General features: G+C 49.1%; 1 protein-coding gene across 4 annotated transcripts in view; it reads left to right on the plus strand.

The window, feature by feature from the left end:
- CTIF (cap binding complex dependent translation initiation factor) overlaps positions 1-22,423 on the plus strand; it is a 258,794-nt gene that overhangs the window by 128,815 nt on the left and 107,556 nt on the right. For all 4 annotated transcript variants that reach the window (XM_084780989.1, XM_084780992.1, XM_084780990.1 and 1 more), the window contains exon 7: positions 3,497-3,573. In XM_084780989.1, coding sequence (XP_084637115.1) covers positions 3,497-3,573 — 77 coding nt within the window. The remainder of the gene's footprint in view (positions 1-3,496; positions 3,574-22,423) is intronic.

A 22,423-nucleotide genomic window follows, 5' to 3' on the forward strand; every position in this document is an offset into this window, starting at 1 on the left:
AAAACACAGTTATAAGATAGGAAGATGAATAGAAGGGCGGGCAGCCGTTAGGATGTGTGGACAGATACTTGGATCAGTGGCAGGAGGTTGACCACTGTCATCACAGCGGCAGCTGCTCTCTGAGCTGCCAGTGTACCTGTTCCTGGCTCAGGGTGCACGCTCTGTCCCCTGAGTCCTCACCTTCATGGTTGATTTCTTCATAGCCACTGGGTCAGGCCATGGCACTTGCTCTCTAGCCTGGCCTTGTCCACTCTCTGGAGCTAAAGTGCTGGACCCATCCTTAATCTCCTGGAGACACTCAACCATACTGGGTGTCCCTGTTTGGTTTCAGTTGCCGTGATATACACCATGACCAAAAGCACCTCACAGATTAGAGCATTTCAGCTTCTCATTCTATGTTAATAATCCCTCTTTGAGGGACGTCAGGATGGAAGCTGAAACAGAGACCACGGAGGACACTGCTTACTGCTTGTTCTCGGCTGGCTTTCTCATTCTGCCTAAGCCCACCTGCCAACTGTGGCCTGGGTCCTCCCACACCAGCCCTTTGTCGAGGCAGTTTCTCACAGGCACGGCTACAGGTCATTCCCACGGAGGCAATTCTTTGATTAAGCTTACCTCTTTCCGGGTGAGTAGCTTGTGCCACATTGATACTAAAAACCACCCAGCACGCTAGATGTGTGATTTTCCTCCCACCAAGCCTATGCCAGAATGGGCTGGTTTTATAGAGCATGTGTTTTGTAACCACACCGATAGTGCTACCACTGAGGGAGCCTCTTACACTGGTACCCGGCCTCCAGCACAGAGATATGCATGTTTGTAAAGATGAGTGTGCATGCCTCACGTGTGCTCTGGCAGCACCCAGTTTACAGGGAGGGATTCTCTGCCCACCCACCCGCCCTCACCTCTCCCTCCCTCCCTCCTCAGAGAAGCTTGATTTCTGCCAGCTACTTGTCTCCAAGGCCCACACAGGTCAAAGGTTGGGTTGGGTATTAGGAGAATGTGGCTAGGTACCAAAGCCAAAAGGAGGATGGTCTCCTGGAGAGGAGTTGAGGAATGGTGGGCATTAGTGGTACTCTAGGTCCAGGGTGACACCTCAGTGGCACATTCACAGCTGTCTGGCTACATGCGTTGGGAGTCATGTGAGAGGCCTGAAGGCTGGTCCTCTTGCTTGGAGAGAAGCAGACAGATGTGCTGAGCAAGGTGTTAGCACTAAGTCCACATGTGCTCTTGAGGATGCTCTGACAGCCCAAAGAAGCTCATTCTCTGCCAGGGGCTTAGGTCTTTTCTGAAAAGCAGGTGCATCTCTGGTCTGGAGCCAGAGCCCCCCTCTACCCTGACCAAGCCACTAGAACAACAACCAATGCTCCTTCCAGACTCCTCACCGATTACTTCTGTCCTTGGGTTCCTCTTTCTAGGACATGCCACTCTCCCAGCCCTAACCCAGCGGTCACAGTTTGGGTGAGCAGTTCCCAGAGACACAGTGACTAAGGGAGACTTTTCTTAGAGGACGAGTATGAGCTTTAGTCCTGGGTATGAGCAAAAGGGCAAGTCCCCACGGCTGTGCCTGTGTGGGGAGAGGCCTGGGTAGGCATTAGATTCCAGAACTCTGAGGCAGGCTGGAGAGACTGGCACCTCCTGGCTCATGTTATGCCAAGCACTGGGGGCAGCTCCATCTGTCAGCCCTGAGCTGAGATCCTGGTCGGCTGCCAGCTCAGGACCAGCCTGGGAGGGAGTCTCAGCTTCCTGACCATTGTCTAGTGGGGGCACACCCAGTGTGTTCCTACAGTGACCTGGAGAGGCCTAGAGTGAGGCAGGAAGGGAGGGATGGAAGAAGAAGGGGAAGGAGCCCGGCCAGAGCCTGGTCAGGGTGGGAGAGAGGAAGTGAGAGAAGACGAGTTGGTGCTTTTCCTTATTTGTGTTTTATATTAACGAAAACAAATAATATCCTTTGAAAAACCCATTAAACAAAGCATATCCGGAAGGTCCCAGCGGCCCATTGTGGCTGCCTGGAGCCTGGAATCCATTCACACATTTTTGGCTAGATTGTTGGAGGCTAGAAAGACCAGAGTGGGAGGGGAGGACCATCATTAAAATAGTTTAAAATGGCTTTTGCTCCCCGGGCTCAATAGAAGTCTGTGCCAAGTAACCATAACTGCAAGATCCTATGTCTGCCTGACCCAGTGTCCTCCCTTCACCTCTCAGGGAAGCTCCAGCAAACTGGCCAGTCCAAGTCCAGCCAGGGCCACCAATGTCTTCCACCTTACTCTGTGAAGGCCAACTAAAGGAGGCCCTCCCTGGAGAGTCCCCATGAAGGGAGCCGCAACCCATAAAACTGTTGTCTCTGTCTCACTGCTTGACCTCTCTGGACCTCAGTCTCCCAGTCTGCCAAGTGGGGGCTTGGAGCCAAATGGACCCCCCCCCCAAACTCCTGCCCCTCCCCAGTATGCCTGGATCTGTGGCTCCTTCCTCACCTTGTTCATGCCTAGGCAGTGTACGAAACCGTCAGTTACTCAGGTATCCCAGGCCCCAGGCGGGGACTCAGATCCCACTCCAGCTGCCCAGGATGGAGTGGCAATGCTCCTGGGCATGGCCTCCACACAGACACATTTGCATGCCCTATGTGCAGATGAGCTTCTGCAAGTAGTTCCCACTTAGGCCCGGCTTTTGGTAGGATTGATACAGCAGGTCTCTCTCCAACCTTGATGTCAATCCATAGTCTTTATAATCGTAAGGACCGTGTGCCCAAGCCACCATTAGTGTTTTCCCCGGGCTCTCCTTTGAAGTGTAGAGGATAGCTGAGCTCTTTGCGTGTTTTCCCTAAATACTTCCAAGGTAAAATTGCATGGGGAGTTTTGGCCCTAGGATTCAGTCAATTTATGCCCAAGGCATGGGCTTGCCATAGCTTGTCACACTCATCTCCAGCCCTCTCAGTGCCACGCAATGGTGGTGACATTTGCAACTGGAAATTGGGAAAAAGAACCTGTCCCCTTCCTACAGCCGTTGTCTATGTCCCTGGCCTTATGGGTGACAAGGCAACACTTAGCTCTCTGGCTTTGGATTCCACAGGAAGGCTCACCCCCACCCCCACCCCCACCCCCACCCCCACCCCCACTCCCAATCCCGGTCTGTTTTCATGGAACCAGCCCCTAACCAAGAAGGATGGGATGGCATGCGTGGCCTTGGCTCTGCTGCTTTTCTCTGCGAGACCTTGGCCTGTACACTCAGCTTTGGCTCCAACAGCTTCCGTACTTGAGAGTTTGAACATGATGAATTCTGAGGGCTCCTTCTGGTCCCTCTATTCTTTGAGTCTGGAATCTTAGCATCCTCCCTTGGTGGAGATTCGTTTGTTCTAATGATTTCCGTTTTCTGGTCTGATCTGATGGTCAGAATCTCGGGCCCTTCGGCGGGTCTCGTCATGGTAAACGTGGTCTTGGACGCACTCTGTTCTTTCACAACAGTGATCCATGTCCTCTCTCTCTCTCTTTCTCTGTCACAGGGCTACCACCCGATGCCCCATGAAGTAGAGATTGCACACACCAAGAAGCTGTTCCGGAGGAGGAGAAATGACCGAAGGTAGGGACAACTCTTGTGAATGCTCGCACTCTTTCCTGTGCCGGCTGCTGGGCAGGCTTGCTCTGGCCTATGCTGTGATGGGGCTTACATCTGTAAATAAGATGGGTTCCTTTGTGGTGACAATGGCGGTAAAATAGTTATGTCATATCAGCAAGTGTGTTTCTGTGCTTGGCTCAGGGACTAGGTCCCTTCAGAAGACCAGCAGAGGGCCACCGTCTCCACTCCTTCCTGAGAACCAGGATTGCCCAGGCTTGGCAGAAGTGTTCTTTTCTACAAACTAAAACTGCAGCGCATCCTCAAGGAACAGAGCCCACAGGCTGCACATTTAGAGACATGGCCTCCAGGAGGCTCCCCAAGCTCACTAATGCAAAGGCATTCCTCTTTCTGCTTCTCCACTATTGGGAATTGTCCTGTGTATGTGCCACACTTTGCAGTGACCCCCACAGTCCAGAACAGGAACGAGGGGGACAGAAAAAGCATAATGAGGTAGCCAGCATTGCAACAAGAAATCAAGATCAAGCATCCAAGAAATGCAGGTGTGTGTGTGTGTGTGTGTGTGTGTGTGTGTGTTGTCCACAAGGCTTTCTTACATGGAAAGGTCTTCTTGATATAGTTTAAAAAATTCCAGATGCAGATTCATATTGTGCACAGCCATTTGTGTTAAAGGGGGAGTGGAGATGGTTTTTTTGTTTTGTTTTGTTTTTTAGGTTTTTTGTTTTGTTTTGTTTTTTGCTTGAATATGCAGAAAGTATTTCTGGATGGAAATCTTAAAAAAAGAAAGAACAGAAAGGCTTATGCCTGAAGAATTTAAATGAGGTGTTTCCCTATGGGGAATTTATTCATAGGCAAAGGTGATGGCTTGTGGATTTACCTTCAGAGAACAGAGAATGTCCTTTAAGAAACCAGAGTCAGCTAGCTGATGCCCTGCACCCAGAGCCCTAGGAGCACCTGCCCTGGATGCCGCAGCACCACAGCTGGAAGTGCTGGGCTCTGGCCAACCTGGGCTGCTGACCCCTCATTCTACATGGAAATCCTGAACCAGGAAGTAGCAGATAGGCAGAAGAAAGATGGCCAGAAGGCCTGTCATCCAACAGGGGATTTCCTCTTTCTGAAAGCATTCACAAGGTGGGAATGAGGACCCAGCTAGCTGGGAGGCGGGCTGCTCTGAATGAGGACTGGGAATCAACAGACATCAGAAGAGGAAACTGAGTCAGGAGAGCTGAGCCAGCCCCTAACCCTGGCCTGAGCAGGGTACAGTTGATTGCCTGCTCTGTGACTCCACTCTCCTCTATAGCATTACACAGGACAGTTCTTAGATTCTGGCTTCTGGGTAAAGGAAAGAAATGGGGAGCACCCCTCAAAGGAGAAATGTACATATTTTTGTTTTTTGTTTGTTTTTCTCGAGACAGGGTCTTTCTGTATAGCCTTGGCTGTCCTGGACTTGCTTTGTAGCCCAGGCTGGCCTCGAACCATTTATTTATATTAAATACTGTTTACAAGGGCCAGGAAGGAGTCAGTGAGAACAGAAGGCTTCCCATCCTTCCTCCCCAGTGTGTGTCTCAAAGATGCCAACACTCTCCAGGCTTACAAATGAGAAGGCTTCTCGGGGCCAAGGCACTGGCATCCAGGTCAGCCCACATGTCACTTTTTGGGCCAGGTCACCATGCTCCACAGGAGTCTCCTAGACGGTGCAGGCCTCCGGAAACGACATGACCCAGGAATGTTGTCAGGAGGGAGTGTGCATGACATGAGAGGACCAGGAAGCTGGACCTCCACTTATCCTTACCCATAGTTTTGAGCGTGCCGGCTAGTCAACACAACTCACAAAGGATGTGAACCGGGCCAGCATCCAAAGAAAAGCAATAAAGATGATTAAGGGGACAGAAAATATGTCCTGTGAGGAGGGCTGGAGGACTGGGGCCAGGGTAGAGGATCGAGCATAGTGAAACCCATGAAAGATTTACGTGGACGGACTAGTGGCCGCTGCCTGTGTTTACAGAGAGGGAACATCTTGGCCACTGGAGTCGGACTGCAGTTCAGGGTAGCAGACACACACAGCCGAAGTGTGCTCGACAAGGAGCCAGTCAGAAATAGAACACAACCCATTTCTCACTTGGGGGAGTGTCCTGTTATAGAGCCCCCCCCCCATGGTAGAGATTTTCAGGAGAGAGCAGGTAACAGTGTAGCTGAGACCTTATTACCTAATGGCTGGGGGCTCCTGAGTCATTCTTGGAAGCTGTGGTGATTCTGGCATTCACAGATAGGCTATAAAACATTACCAAGCCAACCCCAACTCTCCCAGCAGATGACCCACCGTAGTGGCCTTTGTTAGGTACAAAACCTGAATACCGGACACTACTAGCCTTGCTAGCATTTAAAGCACTAACCACACTGAGAAGGTGCCACAGCAAGATAACCAGGTTCAGCTGTGGTGACCAAGGACAAAGCCTGCATCTACGTAATGCCTCAGAGCTTACCATTTGTCATGAGATGGGAAGTGGCAAGCCACATCCTGCTGCTGTTTCTGTGACTCACCTTGGGACGCCTGCAGGCGTCTTTGGCCTTCTGTCTCCCTACAAAGTGACTGGAATTGGGTCTGATAGCGGCAGGCCCCATAGTACGTTGCTGTGCCTAGAATTGAATGGTACCTCCTAGCCAGAACAGGCATTCTCAAACCCAGGACCTAGCATTGTCATCGACACAAAAGTCTGGCGCTTGTCCTAGTCCTGTTTAGCTCTCCAGGTATCTGTGTGAGTCTTGCTGCCTTTCTCTTCCCTGGTTCAATGTGGAGGCATTAAAGAGCTAAATCATCCAAAATCTGTCTAGATGGATAGTGTGTAATTTCTGCACAGGACTCTGTTTAGTAAATACATCACTGTATACATCAGGAATCTTGCTCCAATAAGGTAATGTAAAGATTAAAAAAGAGAGAGCTGAATCATGTAGCAGTGTAGGTATAATGCCTGGAAATAGAGGCTGTGTGAATTATATGCGTGTGTGTGTGTGTGTGTGTGTGTGTGTGTGTGTGTGTGTGTGTGTACACATGTGTGCTAATGCCAATAGAGGCCAGAGGCATCATATCTCTTCCTGGAGCTGGAGCTACAGACAATTGTGAGCCTCCCAGTGTGGGTGCTGGGAACTGAACTCCAGTCCTCTGGGAGAACAGTAAGTTCTCCTGAGTTCTGCTGAGCCATCTCTCTAGTCCCTTGGGTCTTCATTTCTTAAAAACTGTGTTTTCTTTCATAAAACTGGTCTACAAGCAAGGAAGTGGTGATGCACGCCTGTAATCCCAGCACTCAGGAAGACAGAGGCAGGTGGGTCTCTGTGAGTTTGAGGCCAGCCTGGTCTACAGAGTGAGTTCCAAGACAGCCAAGGCTACACAGAGAATCTCTGTCTCAGGGAGAGAGAGAGACAGAGACAAACAGAGAGAGAGAGAGAGACAGAGAGAGAGACAGAGAGAGAGAGAGACAGAGAGAGACAGAGAGACAGAGAGAGACACAGAGAGAGACACAGAGAGAGAGAGAGAGAGAGACAGAGAGAGACAGAGAGTCAGAGAGAGACAGAGAGAGAGAGGAGAGAGAGAAAGAGAGAGATTAAATTGGTGCACTACTAGAGAGGCTTGCCCAGCTCTGCCCAGCTCATTCTTGTGAAGCACTTGACGGTATTAGCAACAGTGTGCTTTCCAGGGCCACAGAAAGCGTTTCATGTGGCGGAGACACTCTTCTTCTCACTCCTGCCTTGAAAGTCTAACTTCATAGTCACTGCATCCCCAAGCCCAGAACAGTGGGTAGGTAGAACCTCTCTACAGAGCAAGCCGAGGCTCTGCTTCCTCTTCCCACAGGCTGCTTTTGGGGGCTTGGATTAAAACTGAGTTATACCTGTCCTTCTCCTGTTTTGCAGAAAGAATTAACCACATGGACAACTTGAAGGTTTTTCTCCTTAAGAATTTTCTCAATATTTGTACGACTGATAACCATTTGCTTACTTTTTTGGGAAAGGAGGGGGCTAATAAAATATGACATGTTAGAGAAAGTTAGACATTTGGGGATAGAAATGGATTAAGTGAATATTCCATGCATTCCCCCAGGAGTAACATGGTTTTGTGTGCTCCATATCTACTAGGTTAGAAATGGAAGATTTCCCCTAAAGTTCTCTGCCCAACCCCAGCATTCAGGAAGAAGAAACTTACTATACTGCCGCCGAAGTTCTGGCTTATAGTCTCTGTTTACTTAATGGATTCCCTCATCCCTGTGGAAGGGGGAGAGTTCTGCAACCCTCCTCCTGCTCCCTATCCTCAATCCCCTCACCCCTTGCTCTATTTTAAGAGATTAGCATATCACTACAGTAAACAAACACTATATGGCTGGGAAGCAGACTCCAGGATGAGGGCAAGCTTTGGAAGGGATACTGTGAGGAAGGGCCAGCAGGCTCAGGCAGAGAGAAGTTGAGCTCTAGGGAAGACTTGATTTGTTCTCACCCTACAGCGAGTTCTGAAGCTTGAGGAACATCTGAGAGTTGACCTAAGATGGAGTGACTATGCAGAACCTTATGTACTATGTCCCTTGATCATCAGTAGGGGGCATGGTCTCAGGCTGAGCAGGACCAAGGCCATTTCCATAGGGGCAGCCAGAGGGGTGAGAGCTGTTTCTGAAAGGGATATAGGCAGTACATTGAGCTCCCCACAAGTATGCACTGTTAGAACTGTTTTTAAAAAGTAACCATTAGTTACTTTTCTATTGCTGTGATAAACACCATGACCAAAGCAACTTATGAAAAAGAGTTTATTAGGGGCTTATAGTTTCAGAGGGTGAGTCCATACCATTGTGGCGGTGAGCGTGGTAGCAGGCAGGCATAGCTGTTGTTAGAGCAATAGCGGAGAGCTCACATCTAGATTCACAAGCACTAGGCAGAGAGAGAGAGCTATTTGGAAACGGTATGAGCTTTTGAAACTTCACACCCTGCTTCCAGTGACACACCTCCTAATCCTTCTCAAACAGTGCCACCAACTAGGGATTAAGCAGTCAGATCTATGAGCCAATGGTGGTCATTCTTATTCAAGCCACCCCACACACACCCAGCTAGAATTGTTGTCCATGGTACGTTCTATGATCTGGAGAATTCCAAAAGGCAAAGCCCTTGCAATCAAGGGCCTAAGGTAAAGCCACCACAGTGGCACTCTGGCTGTAGAAATATTCAGTGTTGTATATCTAAAAGGCATCCGAGTTGTGGTATCTAGAACTAGGCATCATGGGGGTTTCAGAGTGGGGGAAGATCCTAGAATGCTCCCCTTTTGGAGTAATGATTAAACTTCTAATGAAACTCCAGAAGAATCTGAAAGGGAGGTGGAAGTGTTAGGGAGAAGAGAAGCCACAGCTAGGCAGATGATGGGCCAGGCATCCCCAGAAGCCACCCACACAGTTCCATAGAAGCAGGGGCAAGTGTGGCGCTTGGAGGCCCCACTATGATTAATAGGAGGGAGAAGCCACTGTCTACTGTGCTCTGAATATCCCCTGCCTAGGTCGTCAAGAGACTCAGAAGACCCCACAGACTCCAGAGCTTGGCTTCTTACCAACTAGAGTAAGGAGACTAATAAAGATATTATTCATGGTCTTTTGCATGATGGCATCTATGCTTCCAGGAGTCAGGAGAGCCCTTCTTCAAGTTAATTTGTTTCTTTAAGTGAGGTCTCGGAATGGTTAACATATTCCATGTGCAAAGCAGATGGGCAGGAAGAAATAAAGAATACCTTGGACATCCTGGTTAGCATCAAATGGCTCCACTGCACGAGAAGCCAGAGGGCAAGCCATCCCCCTGGGGTGGCTTGAGTTGGGTTACATGCTGTACGCTGCAGAGTGGCCATGGTGTCTTTCCCACAGCTGACCATGACTGTGGCATGATGTTTCCTCAAACTGTGGAACCAGCTAAGAATCTACCATATTTTTTGGACCATATGACATACTTTTCCTCAAAAAAGTGGGTGGGAGGGATTAAGGTAAGACTGTTTTTACTGTTGTTGTTGTTTTTTGTTTTGGGGGGGTTGTTTTTGTTTTTTCTTGTTTTACCGCTCTAAAAACTGGGTGCATCTTATGGTCAGGTGTGTCTTATAGTCCGAAAAATATGGTAATCTCTTCCCTGCTTCCTTTGCCTGCACAAGCTCAGATCCCAGGTATCAGCCATCAGCTTTGATTTTTGCAAGCTCCTTGTAAACACTGTCCGTCTCCAATAAAAAACAAATAGTTCGTCTGGAATTGGAGGCCATTGGTATAGTGTATTTATAAATATACCCAAAAACACTGATTATATGCTTTAGAGGGCTGAATTTTGTGACAAATGAGTTCTATGTTATTGTTTTGTTGGTTTTTTTTTTTTTTTTTTTTTAATTTTCAGACAGGGTCTTGTTATATAGACTCTTTGAACTGTAATCCATCCCCTGCCTCAGTGTTTCTAGTACCAGAATCACACACATGCACTACCATACTCATCCTTAGAGGGAAAGTTGTGGGACTTTGTTGTTTGTTTCTTGAGTTGTCTTAGGGTTTTGCTTTGTTTGTATAATGAGAGAAAGTCCAAGGATGATGCGATGGGAGAGGCCCCTTGCAACCTTTTTTGGATTTTGATGTCTATAGTGTTCCCTGAATGTGCCAGGAGAGTGGCCCTTTCAAAAAGAGATGCAGATTTGATCTGGCTATGATTTAGTCTATAAAGCCAAGCTGGCAATTAATAATTGTCTGTTTTCTCCTAAGCCATCTATATTTGCAAGTCTCCTTGGAGGAAAGTGGTGTCTATATTCTTTAATTTTTGAAATTTAGAACTATATACATGTGGCTTTAATCTCTCCCCGTTTTCTATTGGAATTGGCTCCCTAAGACCATAGAGCCAGGGTATCACTAAGTCTGTTGTATGTTATGAGCATTGCTGTAGGCGGCCACTGGTGTAATTCAGTCTCAAGTCCAAAGGCAAGGACAGAGTGCACTACCATCTGAGGTCAAGAGAGCACGAGGCTCTTTAAGAGGCCAGCAGGCCAGTTCAGCTTTCTGCTGCCTTTTGTACTGTGACCATCCCTAGATAGGCTGGATGATGCTGTTTACACTGATGAGGGGGAATCTTCTTTACTTAGCACAATGACTCAAGCGTGATCTCTCTAGGAACCACCTCCATGGATACACAAAAATTGTCGTGTGTGTGTTTGCATGTGTGCACACACACACACTGGTGCATGCATGCCACAGCACCTATGTAGAGGTCAGGAGATAACCTGGGGTTTAGATGCATGTTTTGAGACAGGCTCTCCACTGTGTTTTTTCAGCTATATATTTCAGACTAACCAACTGGTCCATGACTGCCTCCCCTCTCCCCCCAGGGACTCTTCTGTCTCTGCCTCCCATGGAAATACTGGGATTACAAACGCTTGTGTATGTTGGTTCTGGTGATTCAAACTCTTGTCCTTACACTTTTCCAAGTGCTTTTTTTTACCCACCAGCTACATAGGTATCCCCTAGCCCAATCAAGTTGACTCCTATAATTTACCATTTATTGTATCTATTCTCTAAAATGCTTTAGACACAATCAGAGGCCACTCATGAGTCCACATTGCATTCTCATAGCCAACACTGCCCCACCCCTCAAGTGAGGGGTGCGAGCTCTTAAGTCCCGTTCCGTGCTGCCTCCTTCATGGCCCCAGCGTCCTGCAGGTGGGTTTGCCCTTTCGAGGTCAGTGCGTGTTCTCTCATGGCAGTCAGACTCAGAGTTTAAGAGCTCTGTTTTCTTTTGTCCATCCCCCATAAGCTACATCATGTACTCCGTCGCCAGCCTCGTGTTTTTGTCCACTGTCTCTAAATACAAACATGTAATTTTAGAGTTGTGTTAATATTTTTAAGTCTGACTGTTTGCCGTTGCTCTGGCAACCCTACTGCAGGTCACCAGTGGTTAGGAGTGACTCCTCCCTTCAGTCCAAAATCCATCCTCATAGCATTTGAGCAGAGTTGGTCAAATGACACCTTGGTCCATAGGCAAGGGCCCTAATAGACACAGGGGCTGGGTCTTCCAGGTCTTCTTCACCGGGAGCTGATCAGGGATTGACTAGTCACATCTGTGTCTTTCCATCAGCTTGTTCACACAAGTTGCTCAGTTAGGCCTTCTTAGAAGTACAGCTAATGTTCACGATCCACGGATTCTATAATGCAAGTTTGCCTACTTGCTCAAGTTTCCTATAATATGAAAATACCTGGGGTGCTTTGACAGTCCGTCACTGGCAGACATGGAATAGGTAAATTATTTGCATTGCATGCTATCCAGAATCCAGCCAAGGTCGTACAGTGTACCATCCTGCTTTTCTTATTTTGTCTCTTATCCTGGTCATGGTTTGTCAAGGGGCGTGCTTTTTCGCACTCGTGTGCTTTTGCTGGTGATTTTGCTGCGTGTGTGGCTCTTGAGTAAAATGCTGGAGCTTTGTGTATTGACCCTAAGTTTAAGTTCCTTGTTGGGATTAAAAAAAAAAAAAAGGAAACCGTGGGTGATGTGAACACAGACCCGTTTCATCATCCCCAGGAGCCTAAGTTCAAGTTCTGCAATACATTCAGTGCTAACAGATCAACAACATATATTAAGTAAACAGTCTATAGGAGGCTGAAGAGATGGCTCAATGGTTAAGAGTACTGCCAACTCTTCCAGAGGTCTGGCTCAATTCTCAGTACCCACATGGTGGCTCACGAAGCTCCAATCCCAGGACATCTGACTCCCTCTTCTGGCTTCCACGGGCAGAGGATACATGAGGTGGATATATATATATAGGCAAAATACCAATACAAGTGAAAATAAATAATAAAATATAAAAATCAATAAAATAAGTAGTCTACAAACAGAAATACAGATATAAAAAGAGATTATGTATTGATGAGTTGGTGAAAATGTGACCAGAGGAGAAACAACTCAATGTTTACAGTGACATTCTGGAAGATTGACCTCCTGAACAACAGGAACGAGCTATACTTATCCCTTCAAACAGGATAGAGAGATGCTGAAGATGAAGGGCTGTGCGGGGAGCCGGGGGATTTTCAGCACATTGTTCACGTGGTGGTGGTGACAGGACCTGGAAGAAAGGAGTGGACACTCCCTACCCCAGCTGTCACTGGCTTGGTTTCGCTGCTTCGTTTGTGCCATCCTGGTATGACACCGTCACCGCAACTCTCGTAGACAGCTCATCCCCATAGTGACTGTCATTGCCACCCTGTTGTCAGGATCTGGGGGACTCTGAGACAGATCCGCGCTCACATTGCCCACGGTTTCTCTTCCTATCTCAGCAAGGAAATTGCCCTCATTAACTCCCTGCTAAAGATAGATAAGAAAATGGGCCAGGCAGACCCCCACCTGGCAGGCAGCCCTGTCAGATTGGGAGCAAAATGAGTCAGATAGGAATTATTTTTAGGATGTCTCCTCCTCCCGCACGCCCACCCCCAGGCGGGCTCGCTTGGAAAGAAGAGTGGCTCATTGCTCCGAGCCACATGTCCGGCTCCTCATGGTCCTCGTTAGACTGAAACGGAGTCCCCAGGCTTTGAACAAGCCTTAACGTGTCACATCATCCTCTGTATAGTGCTGATGCCTCACCACCGCTCCTGGTGCCAACCCCGCTGTGAACCATGTGCCTTCCTGGATCCCTCTTCTGCTACTCTCCTGTGGTGTATGCTCCAAGCTCAGGCTGCATTCCTAGCTTCACACTTTATGAGAAGACCTGTGGGGACCCTCTCCTATAGAGGGACCAGTGTGTCCCTGGCTCAGAATTTACAACCATACAGGGGCCATACAGGGCTCCCTGGGCAGCTGCTCTTCCCACTGGGCAAAGGTCATCTCCCAGTACTGGGTCCACACTTGAGCAACTGGGCATTATTTTGTTCAGCCACTGTTACCCTTTTTGTTGAACTGTCAGAGTTCTAAAGAGCAAAGCAGGGATTCCCGTGATCAAGAAAGGCAGCTGAAGACAGGCCGGGGACATCCTTGTAGCCTGGGAGTGGGAGGGCTTTTGACCAGGAAACTAGCCATTGACTAATGCAGCCCAGGTGTCTGTGGCTGGGACAGGGTAAAGAGGGCTGCAGGAGCCAGCCACCAAGTTGCATCAACTGTTCCACCTCAAATGTCTTAGTCATTCTTTTTCTGGAAGGCTGGGCATTTATGGATTGGCTCACCAGTGCTAGCACCACCTCTTACTCCTCTTAAAGCTCAAATAACCAAACTTTGGTCAACTAAATCATTTCAGCCGCCCATAGGGGACAGTGTACATGGTGAATAGCCAAGCCCTTGGCCAGGCTCACTTGATGTTTAAGTCCAGTTCATCTCTCACCAAACAGTGGTCCTTGGGTTAGGGGAGACACTCACCAAATTTATTCTTTTCGTTCCCAGGGTTAGGGATGCCTTTAGATTATATGTGGGGGTCCAGTACTCAGAAAGACCACATAATAACTGTATCCTCAGAAAAAGTGAGTCCTCCTTCCTCCTACCGTTTACTCTGAAAACCCTTCCACTGTGAACATGGAGGCAAAGGATGTTGGACTGGGAGCCCTAGAGCCTGGTCCAGGGCCCTTGGCTTATGCTTGAGGAGCTCAGTTTTTCTGCTATGAAATGTGACTGTGAGTCCAACTCTTAAAGGTATTACAGAGTGCATGCCAGAGATAAAAGAGGAGTCGTCCCAAATCCATTCCATTCATTAGCCACAGGATGGAAAAGTCAGAATTGGGAATACTATGGATGCTGGCCTAGGCTCTCAAGAAAAATGGCTAGTGTTCTTTCCAGAAAGTTCTAGACAAGCAGGTCATATCTCTGCTCCTCTGCATATCTTTCCTTTCTGTATCTAGTCCAGGTCTGTATGCTGGCCCCCAGCCATCCTGAGCTATGCTGTCATGTCCCCTGCATCTGGCTTCTAAGATCAGACACCACAGAGGAGCATCCTATTTACAGAGGTGCCAGGCTGCACATCTGTGGGTTCTAAGGGAGTGACAGGCTGTAAAGGCACTGATTCTGAAGGTGTACCAGTCTACAGATCACAGGAGCTGAAGGGGTGGCGAGTTATTGTGAAGGGGTGGCAGGCTGTGGATCCACTGATCGTGAAGGGGTGGCGGGCTGTGCATCCACTGATCATGAAGGGGTGGCGGGCTGTGCATCCACTGATCATGAAGGGGTGGCGGGCTGTGCATCCACTGATCATGAAGGGGTGGCAGGCTATGGATCCACTGATCGTGAAGGGGTGGCGGGCTGTGCATCCACTGATCGTGAAGGGGTGGCGGGCTGTGCATCCACTGATCGTGAAGGGGTGGCAGGCTGTGGATCCACTGATCGTGAAGGGGTGGCGGGCTGTGCATCCACTGATCGTGAAGGGGTGGCGGGCTGTGCATCCACTGATCGTGAAGGGGTGGCAGGCTGTGGATCCACTGATCGTGAAGGGGTGGCAGGCTGTGCATCCACTGATCGTGAAGGGGTGGCAGGCTGTGCATCCACTGATCGTGAAGGGGTGGCGGGCTGTGCATCCACTGATCGTGAAGGGGTGGCAGGCTGTGGATCCACTGATCGTGAAGGGGTGGCAGGCTGTGCATCCACTGATCGTGAAGGGGTGGCGGGCTGTGCATCCACTGATCGTGAAGGGGTGGCAGGCTGTGCATCCACTGATTGTGAAGGGGTGGCGGGCTGTGGATCCACGGGTACTGAAGAGGTGGCTGACTGTTGATCCATTCATCCTATGAACCTTGCTGATGGGTACTGAGATAAGCCTGGCCCACCCTCAGCCCAGGCCAGAAGTCCCCCCAGCCCCTCCATGAGCACTCCAAGGCTCACCATATTAAGAGCGCTGCTTTGAGCCTTAAACAAATATTAGCTCATATAATCTTCCCGACGTCCCAAGGAAGGGCATGCTATTTTTATTGCCATTTTGTAGATGAAGCAAGTAACTTGTAAAGAGAAATAAAGGGGTAGGAGGCTCGGCTTCAGAGCCTGTGCTTCCAACCGGCGCTCTGATCTGAATCTTCTCTTCGTTGCCCGGTGCTCCCATCCTCCCCTGACCTGGGCCCCTCGCTGACTTTGGTATAGACCCAACTCACTTGCAGTCACAGGCTGTTCAAGAAAGACTCCGTGGTCTTGTGAGGATGGGCTTCCATTTTCTTTATTTATTTATTATAATTTATTCACTTAACATCCCAATTGCTATCCCCTGGCTCTGTCTTCTGCCCTATTTCTCCCCCCACCTCCACCCCTGCCCAGACCTCTGACCTCAGCCTATCGGGTCTCATCAGGATAGGGGCTTCCATTTTCAAATGGACTGAAAGAAGGACTACTGTGCCTCCTGCCAAGGAAGGGAGAAATGGAAAGACTTCAGCCAAGCCCACCATACTGTCTACTTGGCCACCACTAGGCCAGTCCTGCCTTCCCTCCACAGAGTGAGTCATGACTGGATGGACATGTGTTGGAAGTTCCTGTAGTAGACCAGAGATTTTTTTTTCCAGGTTATGGCCCCACCCAATAAGAGGCCCAAAAGAAAGTAACATTGAGTTACAGGAAAATGTGTAGCCCTCAAGAGAGGGCTTCCTCCAGCTGCCCTCTGCCCCCTGATCAGGAGGCCCAGACCAAGGCATGAGGGTGCATTCCACTCACCAAGGCTCCCTAGCAGTGACCAGGCCACAGGTTTTAAAAATACCGAGGAGCCTTCCTGCCTGGGTCAGCATTTACCCTGAGCCCTGAGAGTTATTTCTGAATCTTCTCAGTAACTTAATTTTAGCCACTTATTCCAATGCATGTGTTTTAGGCATGCCAAGGTGGCCTCTATTATGGTTTGGAGTGTTTTGGGGAGGGCCCGGTTTCCAGAAGTGATGCAGGGGCTCAATTAGGCAAAACACCAACAAACAGAAATAACGTAACTCAGGAAAACAGGTCCCCAGAGGTGATGTGTCTGCGTAGCATGCGTGGGAGAAGCTGCAGGGAGAGGTCCACAGGGTGCCACAGGGGTGGCCGCTTGGGCTCTCTGTGATTCTATATGCATTACAGAGATCTGAGTATCCTTAAGCATGAGCAAGATACAGCTACTTGGGCTTTCCTTGTAGACCTGGCCAGACACAAAATGGTCCAGCACAAGTAGTCAAGCCCAAGCCAGTGGAAGGCTCTGTTAGGCCTACCTTGTAAGTGGACAGACACTCAATTTCACCTACAATCTGTGGGAAGCTTAAACCTCCTCATGGTCAGCACATTAATAATGAGATGTCTTAGGATGAATTATGTAAACAGTTCGTAACTTTACCCCTCCGGTTGTAGGGACTGAGCCTAAGGCTTCTCCACCACTGAGCTACATTCTCAGCCCTCTGTTTACTAGGCAGTCTCACTAGGTTGCCTAGGTTTGCTCATTCTGTGGTCCAGACAGGCCTTGGGTTATAAGCATCCTCAGAAGTGGACTATATAGTGGAAGTGAAGGCCTGCATTGTTCATAAGCTCCAGAAGAAGCCTGCAGAAGCCCTCTCAATGCCCGTTACAAGAACCCCAGGGCCAGCTTCGTCTACCTGCTGCCGCTTTCGCCTCCAGACCTGGGCTCTCTTCACCTGCTTTCTCACTTCTGATCTTTACCTACCAGGCCCCAGTCTTCTCTCAGGTCCTTAATTAGGCCTCGTTTGATCCTGTTCCTTTGCTGGCTGGATCATTTCTGGGACTCCTCTCCCCAGACCTCCTCTGCTGCACCTCCTCCATTGCCCCCTTTGCTTTTGAAGTTCTCCTCTGCCCGTTGTTGGTGCATCCTTGCCATCGGTACAGTTCCCATGGGAGTTGGACCTGAGGATCCAGTGGTGGGCAGGAGGTCTGAGGGCACACAGGACCCTTATCAGTTGCGTCTCAGAGAGGAGCCCCCTGCGTTCTCTCTCACCTCCCCTGGGGACACCATTACTCTAGAAGCACAAAGGATTCAATGTCAGGCTTGTCAGGGTGACACTGAACTCAGAAGACATGTGTAAAGCCTAGAAACAAAGATGATAGTTTTAGGAACAAAATAGATGAGATGGGGCTGATGGCCCAAGCAGCCAACACACACACACACACACACACACACACACACACACACACACACACACACACACACACACTGGTGGTTCAGCATGTTGAGGAATCAATGCCTGAGCCTCTCTCAATTCCAAGCAGGAAACCTGGTGCCTTTGAAACTGAGATGCAGCCATGGCACAGCAAGTCAGGGTGGAGACCCTGGGGGATAGGCAGAGGAGAGCAGGCTTGCCTGGTGTTGCTGATGTTGGAAATGCTCAGGCAGGGGTAGGGTCAGGTCATTAGGTCTCTTCTGTTAGAATCACATGGGCCAGCGCCTTCTTGCCTCCCTCCTCCCACTGCCCTTCCTAAACCACCGGGGAAACCTCAGGCCCTCTTCCCTGGCCACCCCTGGTATATTCTGTGTTTATCATCTGACTGTAAGAAATTGGGGACAGTCACCCCACTCCCTTGTGATGAGAAGGAGAATGTGTCCTACCAGCTTCTACTGCAAGCAGCTCCCTGGAGCTCCCCATCCCGACACTTGGGAAGTGGGTATCAGTGGGTTATGTGGCCTTTCTTAATGGATCACCCAGACAGATCTCTGCATTTTCACTAACACGTTCAGTGGTCACCCAGAGTTAAGAGAGTAATGTATTTGCAATGTGTTGATGAGACCCTCCCATGAGTGGGCTTTCTCTGGTGCTGAGGATGAGAGAACATTTATTGAAAGCAGGATTTTCAGTTCTTAAAGACTGAAGGCCATCCAACATGAAGCGAACATGCATTGTACCTGTACCTTCATTGTCTGGACGCCACGCAGGATGAGCCTCTGCAGTGCCCACATTCCAGCCACTTTCATAGGTGGCCCCATGAGTGTGCTGAGCTGTCTAGACGCTGAGCTGTTGGAGCCCTGTTGCTGGATGAGTAGCCCCAAGGCAAAGCTTCGCCTCTTTGAAGCAGCGTGTCTCCTATCAAAGAACCCGTCTCCTTTGTAGCTAGACTCTGCAGTGCAAATCAGATGGTGTCTGGAAAGCAGCTTACAACGTCAAAGGCTACACGAACTTGAGAACCCCATGTTGGTGTTTATATTGTACCCATGGCTGTATCTGTAGGGATGCATTCTTTCCCTCCCCCAGCCCTTTGTGGATATGTTGGGGGGGGGGTCTATGTCTGTGTCTCTGTCTCTGTGTGTATGTGTGCATGTGTGTGTATGTGTGTCTATGTCTGTGTTTCTGTCTGCCTGTATGTGTATATGTGCATGTATGTGTCTATGTCTGTGTCTGTGTGTGCGTGTGTGTGTGTATATATGCATGTGTGTGTCTTATGTCTGTGTCTCTGTCTATGTGTATGTGTGTGTATGTATGTGTGTCTATATCTGTCTCTGTCTGCATGTGTGTGTGTATGTGTGCATTGCGTGTGTGTGTGTGTGTGTGTGTGTGTGTGTGTGTGTGTGTGTGTGTGTATGACTCTGTCTATGACTGTGGTCTGCATGTCTGTGTCTGTTTATTTATGTGTGTGAGTGAGTGACTGTGACTTAGTGACCCTGTAATCAGCACTGCCAGTGACAGTTTGCTGAAAATGGAACAAAAGCACAGACTGAATATTTATGTGGGGTATCTGTCGCTACATTTTCAAGTAATTCCCAAAGTGGAGGACCCAAAGCCCCAAATGTTTCCAATCCCACACACCTGCAGAGGGTGAGGAACACAAGAGTGGGTCACCTGCTATGTTCTGGCTCCAAGTCGTTCCTGATATTGGAGTCCAGCTGTCATTCAGAAATGGGGTCCTCGTCGGGGGCTCAGTTGGGCACTTGTGTCTGTTTGCTGGTTTGCCATGTTATTGGCATGCCTTGCTTCCTCCATAGCTCTGGGTTACAAGGCAGGCTTCTTTATACACATGCTCCTGGTATGCTCGTGGCCTCAGCTAACTCCCAGAGAATGACCCCAGGGAGGAGCAGATCGGCAGCCAGGCAATCACAGACTCGGATGGAAGCTGCAGTATTGTATTCTTTAAGACATTTTAGAGAGGACATACCATCCATCTCTTCCACCATCACCTGTTGGCCAAGCAGACATATTTTCTGTGGTGTAAGAGGAAGTTCCAAGAGTGTGAACGTCCAGGAGGTGAGAACCATCTGGAAGGCTGACTGCTACAGCCCACCTGCCTCCCTGAGTGACTCAGCCTTCCTCCATACAGAATAGACTTGCTCCTCCCACTGTTACTATTTGGTGACATCATCAGCGCAGAGTTCAGTTTCCATTTAGCAGAGGCCATGTGCAAGATACATATGGGCTCTTTGGATGTAGTTCTTTGCATTTGGTTCTTTCTAGATCTGTGGGCCTCTGGCCTAAAAGGACTAGGTAGCGGTTCCCCCTAGGTATACACATACCCAGTATATAACTTCAGAGCAGACACTGGGCCACTGGGACAGACATAGGGTCACTGTCCCAGACATCTATTCAAGAAAAAGGAAGACAAGAAGCGCATGAGTCATTTGTCTGTAGTTCTTCTGCAGTGCAAGTGGGCAGCTGTTAGAGGTTCCTTCTTCAGTTAGAGCCCTGCCCTGTTCCTGTCAGGAGTTGTTTTACATGGCTCTGGATCCACCCTCTGCTGTGGAGATCCCTCATGTTGTTGCACTCCATGGTCAGTGCTATAACATAAAGATCTCTCATGTTACTGCAGTCCATGGTTGGTGTTATAACATGCAAATCACTCATGTTACTGCCATCCCTGATCAGTGCTATAACATGGAGATCGCTCACGTTACTGCAGTCTGTGATCAGTGAGTACTCTGGGCTCTCAGTTCTACCTCCAAGTCACCCCCATCACCACTTCCCTCCTCTGAAGGATGACATGTGTTTGCCACTGAGTTATTTTCTTGGCTGGCTTCCTGTCTGTAGAACTTGGGTCCAATGGCTTCTTTTCATGCAATAGTCTCTGATCCATCTGGTCCCGCTGATACAGTTCTTTCAGAACCAAGGTAGACCTTTGGTGGAGCCTGCTGTCTTCCACACCACTGGAAAAGCTCACCTTCAAGACCCTCAAAGACTCTCTCTCTTGTCTTCTTTAATTTTCTGCAGAGGGAGTGCTCCCAGCTTCTTGGGGCTCTGATGTGTGGCTGGAAATATCTGAGGGTGACCCTCGAGGGTAGTTATAGGTGCCTCTGTTTCGCTGAACTGTGCTGGGCAACGCTGCCTTCGATCTCCCCAAGGTCTTGACGAAATCCCAGCCTCCAACTCATCTTTGGATTGTGCTTTCATGAGCGGCTGGCTTCTGATCTTTACCCAGAAGTCATTTCCTAATTTTAGCATCGTCTGCCATCTGGTTACGTCTAGGACTCTTCAAAACTAGCAAGTTCTGGTTCTCTCTCTCTCTCTCTCTCTCTCTCTCTCTCTCTCTCTCTCTCTCTCTCTCTCTCTCCTCCCTTCCCCCCCAGTGTGTGTGTGTGTGTGTGTGTGTGTGTGAGAGAGAGAGAGAGAGAGAGAGAGAGAGACAGAGACAGAGACAGAGAGAGAGAGAGAGAGAGAGAGAGTTCTTTTAACTGGTCCAGCTCCTTCCTCAGCTTACTGTACTCACCAAGAGGGAATCAGGCAGCATCTTCGATGCTCAGGCTGGAAGTGTTAAGGCAAAGTCACTGCACCACTGTGGATATTTATTCTTTTTACCTTCAGCGTAGCATCTCTGATGCTGCCTTTAAGACACGCCCCCCTCCTATGGTCTCTGTGACCCTGTGTGCCCATGAATCCTCACAGTGATTTATCCCAAACTCATGTTTCTCCACAGAGCCTAAGCTCTTTACCAACATGCACCTTGAAATGCATGTGGTAGGCACCCACTCCCGCCTACCACCGAGATCCAAGACCTCTCGCCACAGCTGAGATTTTGCTACAGCGGAATCCCTAGGCACAAAAGCTGCATTGGTTATTTCATGCTGTGTAACAAATTACCCCAAGAATTAGTAGTTGCTGTCCTACAGCTTCTAGGGGTCAGAGATCCAGAACACCATAGCTGAGTTCCTTTGGCCCAGGGTCTCTTGTGACACTACAGGCAAGCTGTCAGCTAGACCCTCTGCCTGCAAGCTATCGGATGTGGCTGTTGGCAGGCCTGGTCCCTGCTGGCTTCAGGCTACAGACTTCATTTCCTTGAGCTGGGCCATTCTACAGGATGCTCATGGCTGAGGGGAAGAGAAGAGGAAAAGGGAGGGAAAGAGGAAAGAAGGAAGAACGAGAGGAAAGGAGGGAAGGAATAGAAGGAGGGAGGAGAGGAAAAGAGGGAGAGACAGAGATGGCGTGGCAGAGATGATAAAGGGGTGAAGGGGGTAGAAATTACCTGGTCTCTTACAAGCCGTTCCACTGCTGTGGTAAGCAACTTATAACCCCTTCTGCCATATTGTATTAGTCATACAGAACTAACCTATACAGTGGAGGAAGGGACTAAACAAGCATGTAACCAGAAACAGTGGTACAGAGCTGTACCCCAACTGTGGTGGTTTGAATAGGAGTGCTCCCCACCCATCCATAGGTTCATGTGTTTGAATGTTTGGCCCATAGGGAGTGGCAGTATTAGGAGGCCATGGCCTTGTTGGAGGAATTATGTCACTGGGGGGTAGGGGACTTTGAGGTCTCCTATGTTCAGGCTATGCCCAGTGTGGCACACAGTCTCCTTCTGTTACCTGTAAATCAAGATGGAGAACTCTCAGCTCCTCCTCCAGCACCATGTCTGCCTACACACCACCACACTTTTTGCCATGATGATAATGGATAAACCTCTGAAACCATAAGCCAGCCCCAATTAAACGTTTTCCTTGATAAGTGTTGCCCTGATCATGGCCTCTTCACAGTGATAAAAACCCAAA

This window comes from Acomys minous, assembly GCF_964271855.1.
Source record: "Acomys minous genome assembly, chromosome: 4".
In the NCBI taxonomy this organism is placed as follows: domain Eukaryota; kingdom Metazoa; phylum Chordata; class Mammalia; order Rodentia; family Muridae; genus Acomys; species Acomys minous.